Genomic DNA, 24,556 nt, shown 5'->3' with positions numbered 1-24,556 from the left:
AACAAAAACAAAAAAAAAACCATGCATTGATACCTGATGCTTCTCTTTCACATTCCAAACTTGAATGTATTTTTAGGTCTTTCTTTAGAATATATCCAGAATATACCAGTTCTTACCAGTATTACTGCTAATACCCATCTTTTCTAGCCAGGATTATTACAACAATATTTAATACTAATGTGTTTATTCCTTCACTTGTCCATCCATCCATCCATTAGATACAACTACTAATGGAACCACCACCTATATCAGATAGTGTTCTGGGTACTTCAGTCACAGGAACTTGCTCTTATGATCTTTACAAAAGGATCAGGATGGGTATACTATCCCAGGACATAATTGTAATTACACTAAACAGAATCAACATGAGAAAATAATTCAATGACTAGGTAAGAAAGAATTTTCTCATTTCAATAAAATATTTAATCAAAACTGAAATATTTGTTATTTTTATCAGTCATATTCTAATAATAGTAATGATAAAAGAAATTTTCCACTGAATTAACATTTAAAACATGATCATATGTAGTAAATTTAATACATACTTTGCTGTAGATGATTATGACAACTAATAAAACTTTCACACTTAAAACCATACTGCATAAGAAGATTCTTTACAGAATCAGGGTTTTTCAACAGCACTATTGACATTTGGGGTGGTTAATTCCTTGTTGTGGGGGGTTGTTTCGTGCAGTGAACAATGTTTTGCAGCATGATTAGCTTCTTCTCATGAGACACCAGTGGCACCCCGCTTCCCATTTATGATACCAAAATATTTCCCGCCAATAAAATATAAAATTTCAACTGTAAAAACAGATGATAATTGGTATTAAACACTGGATACCAATTAACTCCACTAGATACATGTCAAACAGTGATATTTATTATAAAATGACAATTTACAATACAATGAAAATTACATTATTTGCCATTATTTAAAATGATCAAGATGGCTGGATAATTGCTTATGATCCATTAGCCAAAGGCATACTGTAGCTTACAGGAAAGGTGACAGAAGTACATTAAAACTCACTCACTGATCTTTTTCAATCCCTACCATGGTATATTAGAACATTGGGTTTATCTCAAGTGGTTTTAAGCACCCAGTTTCTGAAAAAAGGTATTAAGTTCTCAAAGACTATCTTGATAAACATCTAGAAAAATGAACTGAAAAGGACATCAGAGCTTTTAAAAGAAATATTTAGGTGCAAAGCAAAATTTCAAAATTCAAACTGTACAGACTAGTATCCTTTTTAAACTTTTACTCATTAAATACCATATTATTTAAGAGTTTAAACTGTACAGTTCTCTTCCAGATAGAGAAGCACTGCCTCCTTAATCCTCTTACTAGTCACCAAAATAGTCTCTTTAGGTCCCAATTCTCTCAGTTCAGTTTACTGGTAAGAATGCCAATCATTAGTTCTAACCATAAAAATAAAAACTTCTGTAGTCCTTCTATAGTTTTAAAGCAACTCGATACATACTATCTAGCATTACTATGAAGCAAGCAAGAAAGAGAACAAATATGCAGTTTAATGATAACTTGCCTACTTTACAATTCAGCAGCAGCAGCATAGCTCAGGTCTCTAGACCAATCACACCAAACTCGCTTCGGAGGAAACTCACTTGAGCTTCAGCAGGTAACTGCACTGTACGGAGTTTGGGATGCCTGAGGGAAGTTAAATCCTGCCAAAGGCAACACAGTGCTCAGTTATAGCTGCCAAACTTCTCATTTTGTACACGACTAAAATTTCCAACTTGCACATAGTGTTAACAGGTAAAAACCACTTCTCCGTTGCACGTATTTATTAAATTGCCCAAAGATTTTTTTTTTTTTGCCAAGTTTGAATTCTTCGATCAAAAGACATAAGCCTCACCAATATTTTTCTAGAAAGGAGGACGACTGTTACAAACAATACAGAAAATTCAAAAAAGTGAATGATATCCCAGCACTGTCTCTTAGAGTTCATCTGTACACACTACTCTAATCTTCCTAAGTAATTTTTCAACCCCTAAAATCAATTCAGTAAAGACTTGAGGGTAGTTACTAACGTATCGGGTATTCCCTACCCATCAACTAACACTGAAGTCTCATTTTAATAATCCTAGCGCTAAAATTAAAACGCATTACAATTCTGTATGTATTCGCAGCTACTGCTGGAGAGCCCGGGTCCCGGTCCCCTAAAGGCGGCCAGGAGAGGCTCTAGCCCAGTCCAGCCCGTCTCGCAGCTGGAGAGGCTCGGAGTCCACCCGAGGGAGCAGAGGCGGCTCCTCGTCCCCATGGCTACCGCCGCGGAAGGCGTCGCAGCCCGCGGGGCAGGCCCAGGCGAGGCCGCCCGCTCCTCCCGGACTCTTCGGGGACATCGCTTCGCCGAGTGGCAGGAAAGGGCTTCGAGGACCGCCGGGAAGCAGGCGCGGGGCACTGGCAAGCCCGCCCATCCCCGCCTCTCCTTGGCGGCTAGCGCGGCCCTTGCCGAGACACCAGGCCACGTCGGTTCCCCTTCATCCGATTTCCCTTAAACACGGTGTCTTGAGGACTTCGTTCTTCCCGTGCTCACTCTGGAAAACCTGAAATGCCTTCATAGAGGAGACGCCGAGAACGCAGCTACTCGCCAGACCACCCCAACTCGCCCCGGCCCATGCAGGCTCCGCCCCCCGCCGCGCGGCGCGCCAGCTCCCGCCCGGCGCTCCCCGCCTCGCCCCGCCCCCGGCGCGCGCCCCACCGTATAAGGCCGGGGAGAAGGCGCCCCGCCCACTCAGGACCCGCCTACATAGGCTCCGCCCCCGCGCCGTCCCGAGGGAAGGGGCTGCAATAGGCTTCTCCAGTTCTTGTCTTTCGGTCCCCTCACCAGTTACAGGTCCTTCCTTTACACAGTGGCAATGGGCAAGGCCCCATAAAACTCGACAATCACAAAAGACGAACTACTACTAGGACTCCCCCAGAGCTTGCGAGTTTGTCCCTCCCTCCAACGCTGGAGCTCCGCCCTCACTGAGCGGCCCCACAGCCGCCCCCGCGAGCCCGCGCTTACGCTTTCCGGGCAGCGCGCGACGCGCTCGCTCCGCCTAGCCGGCCCCGCCCCCGGTCCCCCGTCGCTCTCTCTGGAAAGCCCGCGTGTACGAGCAGGGGCGTGCGGCGTCAAGGACGCGCGGGCGCTTCCTCCTTCCCACCTTCCTACACTGTTGCTACTTTTGGGTGTGAGACATCTCAGCTCCTCTTCCCCTTGCGTGAGTTCCTCCTCTTCTCTCCTCGCGGAAGCTCTCCCGCTCGCTGCCGGCTGACCGGCGCCGCCGCAGCTCTCGCGCCCGGAGCGGGCAGTGCGCGTGCGCGCGGCCGCGTGCGCGCGGCCGCCGGGTCCCCCGCTCCCTCCCCCTCCCGCTCCTCTATAACTTGGCTGGCGAGGAGGAGGCGCCGCCGGAGTCGGAGGGCGGGGAGCTCGGAGGAGGGAGCCCGAGAGTTGTGGAGACTAGTGACTGGGAGAAGTCGCAGCTCGCGCGGCCGGCTCCTTCCCGCTCCCTCCTCGCGCTCTCACACACCTACTCCGCCTCCCGGCCCGCGCCCTCGCGCCTTCTCCCGCCCGGGGTCCCTGCGGTCGCTCTCGGTGCCGCGGCGCGGTGGGGGCGCCCCGGGGTGCCCTCGCCCTCCCGGTGCGGGCGGGCGGGCGGGATGTGGCGCCTGGTGCCCCCGAAGCTGGGCCGCCTGTCCCGCTCGCTGAAGCTGGCGGCGCTGGGCAGCCTGTTGGTGCTGATGGTGCTGCACTCGCCGTCGCTGCTCGCCTCCTGGCAGCGCAACGAGCTGACCGACCGGCGCTTCCTGCAGCTCAATAAGTGCCCGGCGTGCTTCGGCACGAGCTGGTGCCGCCGCTTCCTCAACGGGCAGGTGGTGTTCGAGGCGTGGGGCCGCCTGCGCCTGCTGGACTTCCTCAACGTGAAGAACGTCTACTTCGCGCAGTACGGCGAGCCCCGCGAGGGCGGCCGCCGCCGAGTGGTGCTCAAGCGCCTCGGCTCGCAGCGCGAGCTGGCGCAGCTCGACCAGAGCATCTGCAAGCGGGCCACCGGCCGGCCCCGCTGCGACCTGCTCCAGGCCATGCCGCGCACCGAGTTCGCGCGCCTCAACGGCGACGTGCGCCTGCTCACGCCCGAGGCGGTGGAGGGCTGGTCGGACCTGGTGCACTGCCCCTCGCAGCGCCTGCTCGACCGCCTGGTGCGCCGCTACGCCGAGACCAAGGACTCGGGCAGCTTCCTGCTCCGCAACCTCAAGGACTCGGAGCGCATGCAGCTGCTGCTGACCCTGGCCTTCAACCCCGAGCCGCTGGTGCTACAGGTAGGCGCGGGCCGGCGGGGGGCGCCTGCCGGAGGGGCGGCGGGCGTGGGAAGGGGCGGCGCCGGGTGCGCCGGGCGACCTGCGGCTGGAGAGGCTGCGCCTGTCATCCGCACTCGGGCGCTTCCCAGACTCGACTGCGGATCCTTCAACGCCAGAGGGAGTGCGTCTCGCGCGCTCCCAAAATGTCTCTCCAGCGAGTCCCCTTCCGCCCTCCGCCCGGCCTGTCTGCTTTCATTTGCGGGGCGGCGGGTCCCGGCGCCCGAGCCCGAGCCCCGGCGCCCGCTCCCCGCCTGCTTTCGTGCCCCCTCGCGCTTCCCCTCGCGCCCCGGTGGCCGGCCTAACTTCGGCCCCGAGTCCGTCTTTGTTTTAGTTCTCAGTTCAGGTACCTGGCAGTCTTTCAGGAAGCCCACGGGGCTGGGGGAAGATGAGGTCAGGATGGCACCGTGGTCCGCGCGGGGCGGGTCCGGGAGTCCTGCGGTGGGCGGGAGTGGAGGCTGAGGACTCGGGGGACGCGGAGGCCACGCCGGACATTTTCATCCTGATCTGTGACCTGCCCTGTTCATCTGCTAATCAGCTTGAAAGGAGGAGATGAAACGTTAGGCCGGCGAGAAATGGGGAAGGAGGTTCTGGCGTCTTGCCTTATTGCGTTATTTGCGCCCTTTTGACTTTATTTTGAAAGTAAATGGCCCTTTTAGGGGAGTAGGATGGAATCTTTTTACTGGTGACAGCAAAGAAAAAAAAAATGTTTGCCTTCGGAGTAGTTGAGTTTCTGCACTGCCGGCTGTAACGTGGTGTCCTTGGGTAGTGATTGCAGCTGCGAGGTTGTGATCCTGCCTTGATACTCCGGGAAAAGTTCCTGTGCTCCGTTTTCATGCCACCTTTGCTGTATTTCAAATAGAAGGGGGTGGGGGAGTGGCTCAAAATTAATCATGTAATTTTGGTGTATAGTTCAATGCCCTTTCTGCTCTGCTGAGGATGTCACTAATGACTGACTGGAGGGTTTGTAAACAGTGTCTTTTTTTTCTTTTTTTTTAAATCTAAAATGCACTTATGGGAATGTGCAGCGTTTATACATTGTTTTCATTTCTCAAGTTCTCCACTGCTCATCTTAGCTAAAATAAACCAGCTTTGTTTGCTTTTGCTTAGTTTGGCCAAATAATCATAACAGAAATGTTTTGCCTCAAACGAAGATTAGTCAGTTTTAAGCTCAGTCAATTTTAAGGTGGCATAGGGCATATGTAACGGGTTATTTTTAAAGTTAAGATTGCATATTAAATGGTGCCCTGTCTTTGAACAGTGAATGATGTCTAAGGCTAGTTAAACTTACTTGAAGAAATTTACTTTAGTCTCTAGTTCCAAAACTAGTCAGTCTTCTTAAGGTCGAGTCCATGTTTATGATATATAGACACTTGAATTTTATTTTCATTTAAATATCTTTGCGATTTAAGGAATAGCAATCTGACTGCTTATCTCAGCAAGGTTCTTCCATTGAAAAGCTTTAGCAGTGTAGTTTGCTGAAGTAGATGGTCTGTCAAAAATCTCTGGGACCCCAAACTTCAGTAAAGAACTATCTCAGTAATACATTTCCTGCATTTAAAATACTGACTGCCTATTGAAAGATTTCTTTTAGGTAGTTCTGAGTATTGATGTATTAGAAACTGATAAAATTAGAACTGATATTTTAAAACCTATCAGGTTCTTTATAAACATACACGTAGTCATGGTATCTGAGTTTAAGAAACTCTGGTATGTGATTTACACTATTAAATCTTCTTTATTCAGGGAGCATTTATATTTTGTTTGAAGTTCTCTTGACATTTTCAGTTTGCATTACACTTGATGGTTTTGAGTTATTTTCGTCTTTAGCAATGAACAGTATTTTCAAAAATCACAATTATTTTCTTATTGAAAACTTAGTTACTGTGAGTGAATGGGTAGTTTGTAGTATGGGAAAAATATGTATCAACTTTGTAGACTCATATTTGTAAATCGCATTTTTAATTTAGACATCCCAGTTTTCAGGAATGGTACTAATACCTCATAGCTAATCACATATTGTGATATATATTTTGGAGTCTTTACCAATCAGTCATATTGATCTGTTAATTATTCCTTACCTTGGTAAAGATTAAGAACAAGACTTTTTAAAATAAGACATCTTCATAGAACTGTTTCTTTCCTTAAAGAATCACTTGATTTTGGGTAAAAGTTCAGAAGTATGAGTTATATAATTGAGGATTGATGATAGTATAAAATCACTAAAATGAAAAGAATCTCAAAATTGTTCTGAAGTACAGAATTTTACACAGTAAGTCAAATCGTGAGGTTAATTAACTTTTTGTTAGGTAGACACTATACATTTTTTAGTATATACAAGTTTCTATAAAACTATAACTGCTTATGATATATTAGGATATTAATACTGATAGAAAAAAATCACTCAAATTTGGCTCTCTACTTAAATACATTTTCTGCTTCATGTACTTTTAAATAAAGGGTATGAGTGTGTGTTTTACAGCTTAAAGAGGAACTCCTTTTTTTTTTTTTTTTTTCCAGGAGAGGGAGCTACTTAATGAATTTTTGGAAAGTTGATGAGAAACTAGATTTTTCTTATCTTCTACTGTCCAAAAATTATCTACTTCGGAAATTAATTTTGAACTAACTTCTCAAGCTGTTCCTAACGAAAGTGTGTATAGTAAATATGCTTCCAAACCTGTATTTTAAAATCTCTTTTGATAAAATACCAAAGAAAGAACTAAGAACACATACTAATGTAACCCGTTTGCTTCTTCTGATTTTAAGAAACAATAAAAAATTAAAGTTTCTCTTGCACCTGAAAGGTGATGTGAAAGGAATTACCTGTAAGATTTTGTGTAGGACTGTATAGATTTGTAATACAAATTTCCCAGTATGAAGGAAGTAGTATGGGTATATACTCTCATCTTATTGTTGGATGGTTTTAATAGTTTATAGCAGCTTATCTAGCTCTTAGGAATGTTTTTTTCTGACATAGAATTGTCTTCTGAAAAAAATTTATAAACCTCAAGCAACAAGATAATGCTAGTAGTACTTTAACCTTCTATTCTGATACCTTCTTTTCCTCCTCATTTTTTTTTTTTTTCCTAATTTCACTTCACCAAGAGGCGTCTTTTAATGCCAACTATGCCATAGTCCTGTGAGGGAAGAAGACACTGTTGATTTTTGTATTGTGTGATTGCAGTCTTGGAATATTAAAAAATTGAGGTGTCATGGTAATTGGCCAGATGACAAGTTATTTTGCTGGTAAATTTTCTGTTAGTATTTGCACTTAACCTATTCTTGAATTTACAGAGGACTGTGGGGGCAGGGAGGATTTTATGCTGTTTGGATTTCTTGAAGCCCAGACAGTATCTCTGACTTTGACCTGGGTGTACTGGGGATGGATTTGTTTATAAAAAATGAAGAAAGCTCTTGAGAAGGAGCTAAGAATTTGTCTTACTGTTGTATTTGTAGAACTTCCTTTGCCTTAAACTTTTTGAATCATAGTTTTAACAGGACTTAAATTTTATAGTATGTAACTCTCATTGCTTAAGATGTTTTTTTAAGCTTTCATTTTATTTCTTATTAATGGCAAAATCTCTGGAAACTATTTATATAGGGTCTGATACATCATAAGTACTGTTTATGTTAGTGAATAAGATAAAAGTAGTAACTTTAATTATCCAGTGCATTTGATGAGCTGTTTTGAAGATTATTTGGGATATGGATCATCTTAAAATGATGATTCTGACTGTCAACCATACCTGTAGCTATACTGATTTCGGCTGTTCTTACATTAAGGAATGAATTTTTATACATACATTGAGTGAATGGTATTTTTGTCTTATGATAATTTATAGAGCGACATATACTTTGAAGTGCACTGCTGAAAACAGAGTTTTTGAAATCAACAAGGAAAAGATTATGGCTACTTTGGTTAAGCACTTTTGTGGAACTCACTTTCGTCTCTGTAAATTGAGGCTATTTGGTTAGGTTAGGTTCTTTCCTTTTCAGAACCAACATCCTGGGGCTCTCAAATCCTTGATTTGAAAAATTATAAAGATTGTTGTTTTTTCTTGTTTTAGTTGTTTGCTGAGTTTGGCTTTAATTGATGGATCTAATTAAGCTTTTCTAAAAGAGGATTTTGGATTTGTGTACAAGGTCACTGCTAGGATGTGAGTTAGAGGCTAGGATAGATAACTTTCTTTCAAGTCCTTTCCCCTAGCCCTAGATTTTTACACGCATGAAGTCAGATTAAAATAAAAACCAGAGATTTCCATTAAGGGAAAAAACTACAGTTAAATGGGTCTTGTGGGACAATAGTGTTTGTAGGAAGGATGTTCGCTACTCTCCTTAAGAGTTTTTCAAGCAGCAGCTGAGGGAGCGCCCACCTACTTTTCTTCCACTGGCTGCTGCTTTAGTAACTGTATTCCCAGATTTAGGCTTCCAGGCACATTAGAAGTAGTTTTGAGTAGAATACTTCTTCTCTAATAAGATCATAAGATTTCGAGCTTCTGCTTTTCTATTCAAGGTTTCATTGATACTTTTGACTTGAATATCCTTCATGAATAAACAAAAATAATAAAACAATTCTATGTACTTTAGGTTCCAAAAAGGGGGAAGTGTTTTAAATTTTAAACTCTAGAAAGAGGTAGTTGCATTCAGATCAGTGTAGCATAATCATTTGACACCCTAGTCTAGTTTCTGGATTTCCCCAAATCTTTTAACCGTTATTAATTTTGTCCTTTCTGTGGTTTCTGTCTGATCTTTGATTGTTCTTCATATTTCTGCTGCGTGAGTTAGTACTTATTCCTCACACATGTAGCTGGGGAATAGTAAGCTTGTTTTTTTGTGGGGTTCTGCTCTCTGGACACGGGTGGCCAGTTTCCCAGGAGATTGTCAGACTGGTTTTTATTCTGTTTTTCTGGCTTGTGGGCTCTGGCCTAATTCCTATGTTACTGTCATTTCTGCTAACTATTCACGGAATGCTGACTTTTTCTTTCTTAACTTTCTACTCATTACTTATATATTAAATTAATAGTGACCTTATAATGTAAAGCCTTCATTATTTTACACATACAGTGAACTTTAATAAATGGTTTAAAAATGTCTAAAGACTGAAAATTGCTAGTGTAAGATGAGGATGGTACTCATCCTAGTTATAAAACCTGGAATGTTATAAACTGTATTTTAAAATCTTCTATCCAATTAACAGATTCTTGTTAGGAAGTTATCTGTGAAATACCTGGGACTTTGTGGACTTAACAGTCACAACTGTTAACAGTCACAAACAATTTTGTTTGCTCGTTTGGCAGATAGTCTTATTATAAGGCATTTGAACTGAAAGGATGGAAAGACAACCCTAGGCAAAAAGTAGCTTACTGTGCAATTTAGTGTGTGCATGAGGTACGACACATTACAATGCATATAACATAATAAGCCTTGAAATACAGATATGTGCACATTGCCAGATGACTCATTTAGGGAGGGACATCTGGGTGTATCTTGATAGGAATGGGTATGAGGGAAAGTTTCAGGGGGTAACTAAGTTCTAAGGATAAATGGAATTTTGCCAGTATGAAGTTGCGGGGTAGCAGGAGTGTTGAGGACAGTACTGAAATACCTTCCCACTCATATTCTATATACCTCAGAGTTATTGAATAGCATTGAGCAAATTGCAGTGTTTCAGATCCTGAGTTTTTTAATCAATAAAATGAGTTATCTAACAGAATTGTTTTAAAAACATTAAAGGAGATGGGATTATTCAAGTAATATAGTAAAATATCTATAATTGTAAAGTTTTTTACAGTATATTCTTTGCAAGTCAGCTATTTCATTTTCAGACATCTATAGTAGAAGAAAAATTCTTTATTGCATTATTTTGACATCTGTCTCAGAAATGAATAAATTTTACTGTATGGAGGATATTCAGATGTCACTTGCCTTACATATACACACATCATAAGTAACCACATAGCTATTTCTTCAGGCTATAGTTTATTGGAAAGTAATGGAAAGGGAATTAGGGATTTGTCCCATATAAAAGTAAAATGAATAGAATAAGGAGTGTAGAAAATGGTTCAGATAAGGATTTAGAAATACAAAGCAAATATGTAAATCATTACTGTAGTTTAATAATTATATTTAGTAGTTTGGTTAATATCCTACTAAAAAAATAGAAGTTATGTCTGGATTCTTAGACTAAAAATCTTAAAAGATTTATCATCCGAGGTAGGTATAATGCTTTAGGATCTTTGTATTTTTCCCTACTAGTGCTCTTTTGGAGTTTTAGCTTTAAAGAGATCTGACAAGAATTGCCTGGCATTGCTCAGTAGTGCCCCAAACTGATCTATACACCCCTGGAATACAGTAAGTCAGACAGGCCAGGCCACAAGTTTGCATAGCCTTTGCTTTCAGTAGCATTAGTGTAGGCAGCAAAGAACAAGATAATTTCAAATTTTACATGCTAAAAAGAGAACAAGGAAGATCTCTGATGATAAGAAAGTTGGATTGGGAATGAACTAGTACTTTAAATGGGGTGGTCAGGAGATATGAATGATGAGGAAAAGCCAATGGTGTGCAGTTTTGTGGCTAAGATGTTTTTAGGCAAGAGGTATCAAACACGGGTATAGGGAATTTAGTAGAGTTTAAGATAGAGGTATGCAAAGATTAGATCCTGTGTAGTCTTGTGACCACAGTTGATGAGCTAAGATTTTATTTCAGAGCAGTGAGATAATCAGAGACGTGTTTTTAATAGGGTCTGATCTGTGGAGAATGAGTTACAAGGGGCAAGAGAAGCATCTTGCCCTCGCTTGTGAAAAGAAGCTTGGTAGTTTGGAACAAGGTAGTTGTAGTCGGGTTATAAAAAGCAGTCAGACCTGGTATAGTTCAGAGAAATAGAATCTAAGACTTGCTGTTGGGTTAAGATAAGAGGGAAAGGGAAAAATAAATGATTTCTTCGTTTTTTTTTTTTTTTTTTTTTTTTTTGGTCTGAGCAACTATTGTGTTCCCTACTGTGATGAGAAAACCCAGAGAAGAAAAGGTTTGGGGAAACCCAAAGTTTTGCTTTGACTATCTTAAATTTGAGGTAACAAGAATACTAATCTGAAATCAGGCACCTGATATTTAATGGAAGGAGATGCTGTGCCATTACTAGGTGTTTTGCCATCCTTCTCTGAAGGGCTGTTAATTCATTTTGTGTTTTAAAGGAACCAAGAAGGTTAGTACTTTTCTATTTTGCAGACTGTTTAAAGAAATCAGACCTTGACTAAGGAAAGTAGGGTAGCATTTTTTGTGGGGTGGGATACCAGAGATTAAACCCAGGGCGACTAACGACCCAACTACATCCCTAGCCCTTTTAAAATATTTTATTATAGACAGGGTCTCACTGAGTTGCTTAGGGACTTGCTAAGTTGCTGAGGCTGCCTTGAACTTGAGATCATCCTGCCTCAGCCTCCCAAGTTGCTGGGATTACAGGTATGATCTACCATGCAAGATAGCATTCTTAGGTTATTAGGTCCAAAAGAAACATGTCTTTTTATTTCTTTGAAATTTTGTTTTTATTGGAAATAAATGTTTGAGTGTGATGCTTGTAGTTTTATATATGAGTTAGAAATGTGGATCATAGTTGCTGATGGTGACAGTATGTAAGAAAAGGTCAGTTGAGATTAGTAAATGTACCCATATTTAAAACTTACAACAAAATGAGTCTTTTGGGGTGAGGGGATCATTTCTTAATTTATTCTGAAAAAGCATCTTATTTCTATTAAAATTAGCTGGTTTTTTTGTTGCTCATGTTTTGACTTTGCTTTCCAATTTTAGATACAGCTATTGGACATGATTTTCAGTGAAAACACAATTTTGCTATTTTTAAGACATTGATATTGTTGAAATTGGAGGTGGGTTGAAAATGGCATTCAGAAAATAATTTCATGATAAATGGGACATCAAACAGGTAAATTTTGAGATTGTTATTCTTCTACAGTATTTGCTGTGGATTCTGGCCACTACTTGGCAAATTAAGAAGCTAAAGTCTTAGAGAAATTTCAACAAAAATTAGGAAACCATTAAATCATCTCAGTAACTTTGCTATATTCTCCCTCCAGACAGTTCACAAAACTGTGAACACATTCGTCTGTCACCAGCACAGCACAGTTGACTAATCTGTATGAACAGCTGTTATAACATGCATCACCACAATGGGATATAGTTCAAATGTGGGCTTTCAAAAATAATTTAAGATTTTAAATCAAAACGTTTAAACATTTCCTATACTTCTGATGACATTTACTTTTCTAAAACTGTTTTCAAGTTCGCATTTCATATTTTATGCAGAAATGCCAGTTATGCAGATAATCTAATAGCCAGATTTTGGATTGTATGTTTTGATTACTAATAGACTTTTTTGAAGTTGTTTATACTAGGAATTCCTTCCTTAAAAAAAAAAAAAAGGATCAATCAAGTGATAATACATTCTTGCTCTGTATGCTCTCATTTCTGTATGCACTCATTTTGTCTTTTTAGGTGAACTGCAAAGTTGTTTCTTTTAATGCAATGTGGTGAGGTGATTATAAAACATTGTATATTTCTTACATTAAAATAATTTTCTTTCTTTTAAAGTTACCATATGAACACTGCTTTTAGTCAGATAGACAATAGAATGCAAACACTCTTAGGGTTGACTTTAATTTAATCTGTGAGTCTCCTGTCATTCATTGTCTGAAACTAAATAAGTAAATCCAAAAGATACTCTTTTATGTATTTCTACTCAAATATCCATGGCTTCTCTTTTCATGACTGTTAAGACATTTAGAATAAAATGCCCTTGGCAGGTTAAATAATATTGTGATTATTTTAGAACCACACCACAGGATCCTAACTCAGTATGTAAAGTAATCTGGAACATTAAGGTTTTGCCATATATTTGTTTTTTTTCCTGAGTCCCAGCCATGCTCTGCTCCTTACCTCTCTCTCGACTCCATTCTCTCAGTCCATTTCCCTCATTCATTTCACTGCAGCTTCATTGGCCTTTTTTTCATTATCAAGAAGACAGTTTCTCACTTTAACATATGCCAGGAATGTTCTGACTGCTCTATTCCCAGTCTCTCTAATATTATACTCATCTTTTAGGCTCAACCTGAGATTTCATAGAGTGAATAATCTTACTTTATTTTGGCAGCCTAATTTTTGCTTGTGGGACGCTGCTATGTAGCATATGCACTGTTGCCATTCTAAAATTTGAAAAATTCTTAAACAGAAGAGTATTAAATCAGAAAGTTGTATTAACCTATCATTTGAATTCATTTTGACTATTTCAAAAAGAATTATAACTGGCCTGGGTATTGCTTCTTATCTGTATGACTTTAGGTAAATTAACACTGTACTACTAAGATTTAGTTAGATTTATAGTTCAGGTACCCTCCAACTCTAGATTTCTTTGCATTCACATCTTCTCATTTTATTGATTATTAAAATATAATAATTTGGTTTTCATTTAGGTATAATAGGTTATGCCAGCATTTGAAATTTGCCTTGTAGTACTTACCCAAAAGAAGTTGAAAGCAACTTAAAGTGCTGTTTATGTGTGTGCATGTTACCAAGTTTTTAATTCTTATGTTCTTAATCTCTATACATTGGATACTCTGTATATTCTTAGAGATTGGTAAGTAATTTGTATATCCCATTATAAATTAGACGATACCAGAGGGCAGTGAAGATGTCTTTCTAATTTGGTGGTTCCTTGTTTGGTGGAATGTGTTTGTTATTTGCAAATGCCTTTTAGTAGGTGTTAGGAAAATAACACCTATTAAAGGTCTGGCTTTAGTAAGCAGTTTTTCTAAAGAAATAATTACAAATTAATTCACAAAATAGATGTCATGTCTTTTTTCCTTGGATTGCCTAATGAATATTGTGGTATAGCTATTCCAGTTTTACAGAGGAAGAAACCCAAAGCTCAAAAAAGTTATTATTTTGCTAGAGTTATAGCTACTGAGATATAGAGGTTGAAGTGGACATCAATATCTAATGTAATTTTTCAGTCCATTATTCTATTTATGTACTGTACTATATTGCCCTTTAAATGTAGACATTTTGTTAAATATTATGTAAAGTATAAATATTCAAATTCTTTACTATAATATTGGTTATATAAATTTTGTCACCTCAATTCTAGTTTTTCATATAGTGGATGATAATCTTGGTGATTTTTTTTACTTTTTTCAGAAATTTTAAGGTACGGTCATTGCACACAATATTGCTCTTGATAATATCTGTATTTTATGATATTTAAGAAGTAGCTTGAGATTTTGCTGCCAATAAATAAATAAGTAAAAGATACCTAGACATAGTAATTTATATATATATTTGAAATATTTATTTTAATCTTGGCTGAAATTAACTAGTTTGGCCTAATACTTCAAATTTCTTTTTTTCCCCAGTGCTGGGAATTGAACTCAGGCCCTCATGCATTTTAGGCAAGTGCTCTACCACTGAGCTTTATATCCCCTGTGCAAGTTTTGAATTTTTACATTTGTAATAATTGTCTGTAGAAGTCTTCTCTGTGTTTTCACCAACTTTTAAAAAAATATAATAAATACAATAATATAAAAAATATAATAAATATAATATAAAAGTAAATATAAATTTGAAAAGGAATTCATATTTACCAATAGATTGTGTGTCATTATTTATTGTCTCCTGAGCCAGAGTTAAATGTCAAAAACATAAGTCATCTGTGTCTATGGGTGTGTTGATCCCTACACTTAATCTGTTTTCTGTTGACAAAGAGAATAAAAGATTCAGGCTTGCTCCTTTTGATTATATATCATTTTCTGTTTTCTCATTGTGAAAAATGGTAAGTTTCTTTTAAGAGGGTAAAGTGGCATATAACAATATTTCAAGTTCTTGAAAAACACGAATGTATTATTTCTACTTATCAATTTCACAGAAATTGTTAAATACAAATATCCTTTAGTGTTTTTTAAAGGATATGAAATAAATGCATTTGAGTATTTCCAAGAAAAGGAAAACAAACATTAATGTTATATTAGGTTAATTAGATGTCAGCTGTCTTGCTAACAGTTTATATAAGGTATTGTAACTTTTTAAATTCTGAAAATTAAAAATAAAATATTTCAATAATTTCAAAAAAGTAAATATATAGTTTTATACTTGTTATGTGCCTTTGTAGAATTTTGACCAGTATCTAATTTAAAAAGCTTTACACATTATACTTTATGAAATATATTCAAGCTTAATTATAAACCCTGAAAAATTAAGTGAAGTACCTCTGATCCAATTAGAACTGGTTCTAGTCTAAGTTTTGACTCCTCTCTTCAATTGCAAGTATTTGTGGATTTTTTCAATTGTAAATAATTCATTGAAGTAATCATATCATTTCAGATTACATCAAATTATGCTTGTTCTGGGCAATTTAAAAATCTGGCTTTTAGTTTTAAATAAGAAAATGTAGACCTAGTCTATGTTAAGCATCTTATTCTACCTAGCTACTGTGTTTTACGACCTGAGGGAGTTTGGTAATCAGGAATAGTTTGTTTTTTATATAGCTTGATACATTTAACAAATTTGGGTTCTGAGTTTTCTCTCTCAAACTCTACTTGACCACAATAATTTGGTTCTAAGCCAGAATTGCATAAAATGCAAATAACAAATATTTTGGCTTCCCTAACTTAAGCTTTTTTTTTTTTTTAATATAAAGTGTTCAACAGAATTCTGTTTTCATTAAGGACATCTTACTGTTTTGACTATGCAATGAAAAATTCTTGTCATGTGAGCAAATGGTATGAATTCATTTTATTAAAATTCTTCCAAAAGTTTAGGTAGCAAACTATATGAAAGAATTGTAGTGCCCTTTATAAAATGAGGCATAACAAAGCTTCAGTTAGAATTGTCAGAATCACTATATGAATATAAAGTTGCTCAATGTGACATTTGTTCATATATTCTACACTGTTCTGTGAGGGACTTGGGTAATGAAGTGTAGATTTGACTGTCGTTTGCCAGTTGGAAAGGCTCCAAAAACAAGGAGGCATTTGTACATGTGCAGATGTTGGCAGGGTTCCCTTTTCTCCTGTTGTCAAAGACTATTTTATTTTCACAAAGATATGTTTGTATCTGTTCTATAGTATAGAATGTGAATAATATTAATTGTGTATGGAGGAGTTTTTGTTTTATTTTTTGCATGATAAAATTATATGATTTCAGATGTTTACATGTTTTTAGTGTTTTCCTTTTCTTTTGTCAGGGGCTTTATACATGAGTTCTTCTGAATAATAGTTAAGTCTTTTGTCATTGTGTGACCAAAATGTCAAGGTCATGAGGTATTTTAAGTTGGGAGAAAATATTGAAAATAATGTGTGGTTACCAGTTTATGTACTACATTTCGGACAAGAGCAACCTGTCACTTTTCCCAATACCTAAAGGAAATTTGAAAATGGGAAATTATGGGTAAAGTTTAGTTCTTAAAAAAAAATTTTGTTTTATAGTTGATAAAAATTTTAATGTAAGGATCTTATGTTTTGACAAAGCTCAGGGTAAAATTAATATTGCTTCTTAAGAAACACAAGAAGAGCCTCGAGCTCTTTAAGTGTTATAGATTGTTCAGTAGCAATGGAAGTAGCCACATTTATGTTCTTTCCATAGTGTTTTGTTATAAGGTTATGTACTTAGTACTGTCTTCACAGTTCACCTTCGTTTCCCTATAGTGGTTATGTAAACAGCTCAAAATTTTTCTTTTCCAACCTAAAGAAAAGTGCTAGGCTAAAATGGCTCTTAAAACACCTCTGGTCTTATGATCTTATCTAAGAAGTTGTCTAAGATAACACTTACCATGCTTTTTTTCTTTTCTTCCAGTGCTCATTTTGTAGTTAGTGCTTTAGTAGTAGAAAGTATCTTGGATAAAACCCATCATTTTACTTAAGTTGAAAATGACTTGCTTATGGTTATGGAAGATTTTTCTTTTAAGATGACAGTCCTTCCAGCAGTTATAAAACCCATTGGAAAATCTTGATAAACTGAGGAAAATAATTAATTTTGAGGCTGGATAAGGGGGAACAGAAAATGTTGTGGCTGGGGAAAGGAAAATAAGACCATCCAAAGATGCTTGGAATGGGGGTAGACTTGATAGGGATCAGTTTGTTCCTTCTTCAACTTGGGATGTATTTAAAAGCTCCCAGAGTCTTTCCCTGAATTCTACCCCTGTTTCTGGATTAGGTAAGACCCCTCTTAAATGCTCTCTAGGGCCAGAACCACGTATTAGTAACTAACATTTATTGTACTCATAATTGATTGTTAGGTGACTATCTAGTCTTCTAAAATAAAAGCTTACAGCTCAAGAAACTATTTGTTTAGTTTACTCTTGTTACCAGCATAGAATAGTATGTTGTGCTTGGTAAGTAATTGTTGGTTAATAGATTGCACTGCTCTCCACTCACTAGAATGGATTGGTTGATTTCACTTCCCTGAGTCAAGAAGATAACAGGAAAGTATAAATACTTGAGAGTTGGCAATAAAGACAGTGTCTTATCTTTGATCAATCAGTTTGGTTTTGAGATTTTGATAAGCAAGTCTCATCAAATCTTATTTTAGCTTTAAAATACAGAGTTCATCATTTACATTTTTCCAGGTCCATAGCAATGGTATGAGATAGAGGGAAAAAAAATTAAGTTCATCTCTAATGAGTTGTTGACAATAACAAGAAAATCCAGTCATTTCTAGTAGTAAGTAATTTCTACTAAGAGGATATCATCTTACAACGTTAATTCTTTTGTAGAGTTTTCCATCTGATGAAGGTTGGCCATTTGCAAAATATCTTGGAGCTTGTGGAAGAATGGTGGCTGTAAATTATGTTGGAGAAGAACTTTGGAGTTACTTCAATGCACCATGGGAGAAACGAGTTGACCTTGCCTGGCAGTTAATGGAAATAGCAGAGCAGCTTACAAACAATGACTTTGAATTTGCACTCTACCTCCTGGACGTCAGCTTTGACAATTTTGCAGTTGGTCCTCGAGATGGGAAGGTAATCATTGTGGATGCCGAAAATGTTTTGGTTGCTGACAAAAGATTAATTAGACAAAGTAAGTATGTAACTTTTAAATTTGTTTTGTTCACATTTTTTTTCTGTTGAAACAATGTTTTTATTTATATGAAGCAAGCCTTAAATTTCCTCCTTAGATGGCAACCTTGCATCTTTCTTTAGATAACCAATGTCAGCAAATATTAATTTGTTATACTCCTATTCTTGGTCATAGTTTCTCCATAGGTAGTAAAATATCCTTTGAGTTTAATATATACACAGATATTCTTTGTGTGTGTGTACATGTCATTTGCATACAATATGCTACCTTCTGTGGTTTAGGAGTCTAATGCAGAATTAAGTTTATTTTGTCAAAGTCTACCAGAAAGTCTACCTCCTTTCATGGAGGCCTCATTTTTCTGTGGGGTCTCTTAAAGCACTGGTTTATGTTCTATTGTTCTCTGGGGTTCCTCACTGATGTTTGGTTTTGTTTTTAGCCATTTGGGTGATTCCTAGCACTGCAGCTCTGATTTTAGTTTGACATTCTTATTATTACATCTCACCCAACACTTTGCTCTCCATTTTATTTGTGAGCTCTCCACAGGATAGGTTGGCAGAGTATCTGGTAAATTTTGAAAATTTAATGCCATAGGAATTTTAAAGTGTCAAAGTCTGTATTTCAGAACCAATTCAGTTAGGAAAAGAAACCACAGGGTTGCTGGTCCATGGTGAGGATCTTATATTTTAATCCCATCTCCTCCCCTGATATATAAGAGATATATGGATCTTTGGATTAATAGAAGCTGCAGATTTATGGCATCTGAGGAATGCAGCTAATATGACAGTATTATATTCAGGTACACTAACATTTTGCATGATTTCTGATTATTTCTTAACTTGCCACGGAGATCCTCCTACAGGGAGTGAATGCCCTGCTGGGATGTTCTACTCCTCACTTACCTCTTCCTATACTTATGAATGTTGTAGCATCTTACACCAGGCTTTTCTTTTTTAAAATGTACAATTCACTTATTTTTAGTGTGTTCATAGAGTTGTGCAGTTTGCCTGAACTTTTAAAATTTTCATTCCAATGTTTGTAAAAATAATTTTAAAAAATATTTTTTTAATTGTAGAAGGACACAATACCTTTATTTTATTAATTTATTTATAAAAATAACTTTTTGTATTTCATTTTTCTGGAATACTGATTTCAATTTTATACCAGCTAATTCCTGATCTTAGATGAATCCAACCATCTAACATCTATATTTTTTATTTCATATAGTGAGCGTTCTCCAATGCTACTTTAACTCTGGTCAGCTGTCTCAAATGCCTCATAGTTGGACTTTCTAAAAAGGGTCCTTTTGCAGAAGGCCCTGTCTAGTTACTTTTCTTCTTTTCAGTTCACTTTCTAATAAATAACTTTTATTTTTTTACTCTTAGGAAAATTGAAGTTTTGCTGGGGCAACTCCTTCAGTGTCCTTCTCTTTATCATTTACACTTGGTTAAAACAATATATATTCATCTCTTTTTTTAGATGGTAGTTCTAAAAGAATTTATATTACCTTCAACTTCCCACTCAAATTAATCTTTTACCTCCACATAAACATAAGCTTCTCCTTGCTTTCAATTGTGTTTTAAAAGTATTGCTGATTTACCTATCTCTGCCTGTTTCCATTCATTCCTTAACTTTTTAGAATCTGACTTAGGTATCTTATTTGCCATTGGCAACTACCTAATAGTAAACTGGGAAAGTGACTCTTGATTAGTAACAACTTTTTGAAATCCTTTCTTCCTTTGCTGTCTTTTACTACAATACCAAATTTTGAAGAACAGATCTTATCTCTCTCTTGAGTAAGTGGTTTAATGACTTCTCATTGTGCTTCAAGTAAAATCCAAATTCCTCACCAGGGCACAATCTGTATGACTTGGCCCTGTCATGCTTCATTTTTAATATCCCTCTGTCTGTTGCCCTTCATAATTTTCAGGAATTATGGCCTTTTGTTTTCTCAAAGGAATCTTTCTACTTTTGTTTTTTTCCAAATGGATTCCTCTGCCTGAGTACCTCATCTCTCCTCCACATACAGCTAGTGACTTGTCCTTCAAGCCTTGTCTCCATGCAGCACATGGAGCAAGCAGTATGGGTGCTCTGGCCCTGACCTCATACCATTCCAGTCCAGTTCTAGTTACATGTGTGACGTGACCTCCTCAATGCCTTGTAGCTTTTGTTTACTTTATGTTATAGAGCACTGACATTGTTATGAGCACCTACCTTCTGATCCAGTTAAAACCTTAACCTTAAACCCATACTCTTACCTGTCAAATGTTTTTCCAATCTGACTTTTCTTTCTGGACCTTCCTTAGTTGCTGTTTTAGTCTCTTGGTCTTTAGCAAGAATTATCTCTCTATAAAACAAATCACGGTCATGATCACTCCAGTTACAGTCTCTCCAGCCTCATGTATACGTCCTCTCCAGGTACCTGTCTCACACTGTAGCCACTGTGAACTTCTCATCGTTTCCTTGACCAACTGAACCAATCCCTTAGTGTATGCCTTTGCATATACAGTACCCTGGGCCTAGAATGCTGTTTTCCCTTGTTTCTTTTCAGACTTGTTATCTTTTAAGACTTAAAATAAGATGTTCTCTATGCAGGCAGAAGTGCTGCATCCTCTCCAGTCCTGCAGCATTATGTCATCCTTTGAGTCTTTCTGTGTATGATGGAAAATCACTGCACTGAGCCTGTGAGTGATGGGAGCCTTGTCGGAGTCTCCGTGACATGATGACCTCCCAGTAACTACTGGTGTGAATTAATACATGATTAAGTGCTTATATTCATAATACACTGTTCTGCCTAATAGTATAGAATAGATACTGCATGTTAATTAGTGAAATGTTCTATTTTTGGAATCAATGAGAACTCTATTTTAAAATGTATTTTTCTCTTTGTTTTTCTGTCTTCCACAGATAAACCTGAAAACTGGGATGTATGGTATGAAAGCAAATTTGATGACTGTGATAAGGAGGCTTGCTTATCATTTTCAAAAGAAATTCTTTGTGCCCGTGTTACTGTGGACCACAATTATTATGCTGTTTGTCAGAACCTCTTATCCAGACATGCCACCTGGCGTGGCACTTCTGGAGGACTCCTTCATGACCCACCAAGTGAAATTGCCAAAGATGGCCGCCTTGAGGCCTTGCTGGATGAGTGTGCCAACCCACAGAAGCGCTACGGCAGATTCCAGGCAGCAAAAGAACTGCGGGAGTATCTAGCACAATTAAGTAACAATGTGAGGTAGTCTATGGTGAACTTTGTTTTCCTTTTCTCCATTTAAATAGCACTGGCAAAACTTAACCACCAAAAACTATCTGGAAGAAATGAACTTTGGAAGTATTACATTCAGAAGATGATAAACTTGCACTGATAGATCTTACATTAACATCCATCAAAATAAGACATTACTTCAAAATTCACATGATGCTTCTGCAAATAAGTATGTTCCTGTACTTTGGAAACTTGAGATGTCATTGACTGCTTTGTCCCCCCACCCCCATGCCTGAGTGGATTAATGAATATTGTTAAGCTATTGGAAATGAGTCTGATAGTTACGTTGGCTTGTGTATCAAAGGGTACTTGGTAACTTAGTTTGCATTACTATCATGATTTTGTGAATCTCTTGCATTTTCTTTGAATGTCAATTTAGATTGGCCTGTTTTATAGGCCACTTTTTCCTTCTGGTGTATAGGTTTTTTTTTTTTTTCTCATTTTTATGGGTTTTTAAATTAAATTTTACACATTCAGGTTACTGTAGATGTTCAGTTAAGTTTTAATTAGTGTTCATTCAGTGCTATGCGGTACCTATTTACTGTTAGGGCAGGATTCCCAGGTTTACTGTGTTTTTTTCAGAAAGCTAGACATTTTATTATGTAAATACTTTTCCCCTCACCTTCTGTGGTTTTACCATTGCATGATATTATTTCAGGTTACTAAGAGTTACATCCCTCTATGCCAATAATTATAATGTACACTGAACATGAAGTGTAGCATATGTTACAAAATGTCACACTAAATGGCTTTAACAAGCTTATTCTATATACTAGCAATCTACGCCTTGATGATAATTTTGGTTCAAAAAGTAATATTACCCAGTATTTTAAAAATTCAGCTAGCCCAAGATAGTAATTCATATGCCAAAGAAATGTTAGACCTAGTCCTATGTTTAGAATTCAAAATAGTTTTGGTCACCTTCTTACCTTTCTTATCTTCCAATATTTTAACTGTCTTTAAAATCAGATCTCCCTGTTTACTCTTTAATGTTAGCAGTTAAGCTCCTGCTTTCAAGAATATGTAACTTAAAGATATTCCTTGGTAGTTTTGCAGAATTAACATGATAGTCATAATTTGAGTGTTATCAGGTATCAGAACCTTTTATTTATGTATGGACTAGTAATTTTTAACATGAAGCTAGTCTGCCCACTGAGGTCTTCTTTACCCAATTGCTAAACATCAGAACATCAAAACATCAAATTTCAGTATGGATAAAAACTAACAAATGTGTGAATTTTATAGTCTGTTTAAAAAATGTTATAGTATCTAAGTTGACTATCACTAACATAGGTAATATTTTTCTGTTTGAAGCTATTTTGTTTACAGCAAAGTTTGGTGTAGTATGCAGTAGTTAGTTCTAGACTGACTTTATCTAAGTAAAAAAAAAATAATTAAATTATACACAACCAAAGTCAAGTTTTGCTTTTTCATTCATTGAGCAACTATTTATTGAACATCAACTCTGTGCCAGGCACATTAGTAGCTGCTATCCACCTTCTGAACATAGACATAGTTAAGTAACTTTATCAAGTATTTTAATGTAGGTATTTCTTAAATTGTAAAAGCATTAATAAGTATGATGCTTTCCCATTATTTGATTATCATGATGGAAATTCTACTTGCACTACCTAAAATTAGATTGCTACACACACGCACACACACAAAAGGCGGTTGGAATCAATATTTTATCCCAGTTTTAAAACTGGAAGAAGATGCCCATTTTGAAATAGATTGCATTATGTTAATTTTTATACATCGGTACATTGCATAGCTCTCAATGAAATGTTTTAAGTGCTGAAGATATTACTAAACTGACTTTTTACAACTTTGGAAAGGGTGGGAATAAAAATATCTTTTTCCAACATTCACCTCTTACTCAACACTACAAATAAAATCCACAATTTCAAAACTGAACACCTTTTGTATTTGATAAGTATTCATTACAAACCTTAGAATACCAATCACAGAGGAGTGGTCTGTGATTTAGCAAATGTTTATCTTAAGTTTTGGAGGAGTGAGTGTGATTGCGATTGCAGAGTAGTGAGAACGCTTCCAGCAGTGATTGCTTTTGAGGTAGTTTTTTACAACTACCATTCCCCTCCATGAGATTATGTGGAATTTCTTTTACCTTTGGAAAAGATTGAGGAGAAGATAGTTATAAAAAATTAGAAATTTAAAATTACAGGGAAAAATATGTATGTGAAAAGCAATAAATATTTTGTTCACTTTGCTATCAAGATGTTCACTATCAGATATTTATTATACAGCAGCAATTTATATTTTTAATCATTGCCCATTAATAGACGCAGTAAAATATTTTTGAATCAGACATTTGGGGTTTGTATGTGCATTAAAATTGTCTTTTGTACTGTAAGTTACTGTTTAATTTGAATATTTTATCAGAACTGTCTCCCTGTGCCTTTATAATATAAAGTTGTTTCTACAACTTTTAATGATCTTAATAAAGAATACTTTAAGAATCATACTTTTTCAGACTATCTCTTCAGATTCAAAATTTTCTTGAAGTCATTACGTTTTTTCTCTTGCATGCATTTTTTTATATAGTTTTTTGAAAATCCTGTTGGGTATGAACCAAACTTAAGGTGTGTGTGTGTGTGTGTGTTTTATTTTTCTGTAATAGTGATTGTTTTAACTTTTATTAAAATGGAAATTAAGAAAAACTTCATTGTGGAAATTTTCAAATGTGTACAAGAGAATAATGAACAATAAGAACGTAACTGTCATTTCACTTATTTCAAAGATTATCAACATGAGAACAAATTTATTTCATCTCTACACCAACTTATTTGCCGCAGCTTGCTTTGAAGCAGATGTGAACTGTATCATTTGATTCATATG

The 24,556-nt window shown here is 37.4% G+C and overlaps 1 protein-coding gene across 1 annotated transcript; it reads left to right on the top strand.

Moving 5' to 3' along the window:
- The first annotated feature begins 3,339 nt into the window (after positions 1-3,339).
- On the top strand, positions 3,340-24,346 carry Dipk2a (divergent protein kinase domain 2A). The gene is made up of 3 exons (XM_047564189.1): positions 3,340-4,321; positions 18,129-18,432; positions 21,337-24,346. The coding sequence occupies exons 1-3, from the start codon at positions 3,665-3,667 to the stop codon at positions 21,666-21,668; spliced, it is 1,293 nt and encodes a 430-aa protein (XP_047420145.1). The 5' UTR covers positions 3,340-3,664; the 3' UTR covers positions 21,669-24,346.
- The last annotated feature ends 210 nt before the right edge of the window (positions 24,347-24,556 follow it).

Source organism: Sciurus carolinensis, chromosome 9 (assembly GCF_902686445.1).
Source record: "Sciurus carolinensis chromosome 9, mSciCar1.2, whole genome shotgun sequence".
Taxonomy (NCBI): domain Eukaryota; kingdom Metazoa; phylum Chordata; class Mammalia; order Rodentia; family Sciuridae; genus Sciurus; species Sciurus carolinensis.
This window is presented reverse-complemented; position numbering and strand designations above follow the sequence as displayed.

Excerpts from the sequence above, each read along its gene's own strand:
- Dipk2a (XM_047564189.1), top strand. The coding sequence starts at position 3,665 with ATGTGGCGCCTGGTGCCCCCGAAGCTGGGCCGCCTGTCCCGCTCGCTG. Across the intron at positions 4,322-18,128 it reads CCGAGCCGCTGGTGCTACAG|AGTTTTCCATCTGATGAAGG; the intron begins GTAGGCGCGGGC and ends ATTCTTTTGTAG. Across the intron at positions 18,433-21,336 it reads CAAAAGATTAATTAGACAAA|ATAAACCTGAAAACTGGGAT; the intron begins GTAAGTATGTAA and ends TGTCTTCCACAG.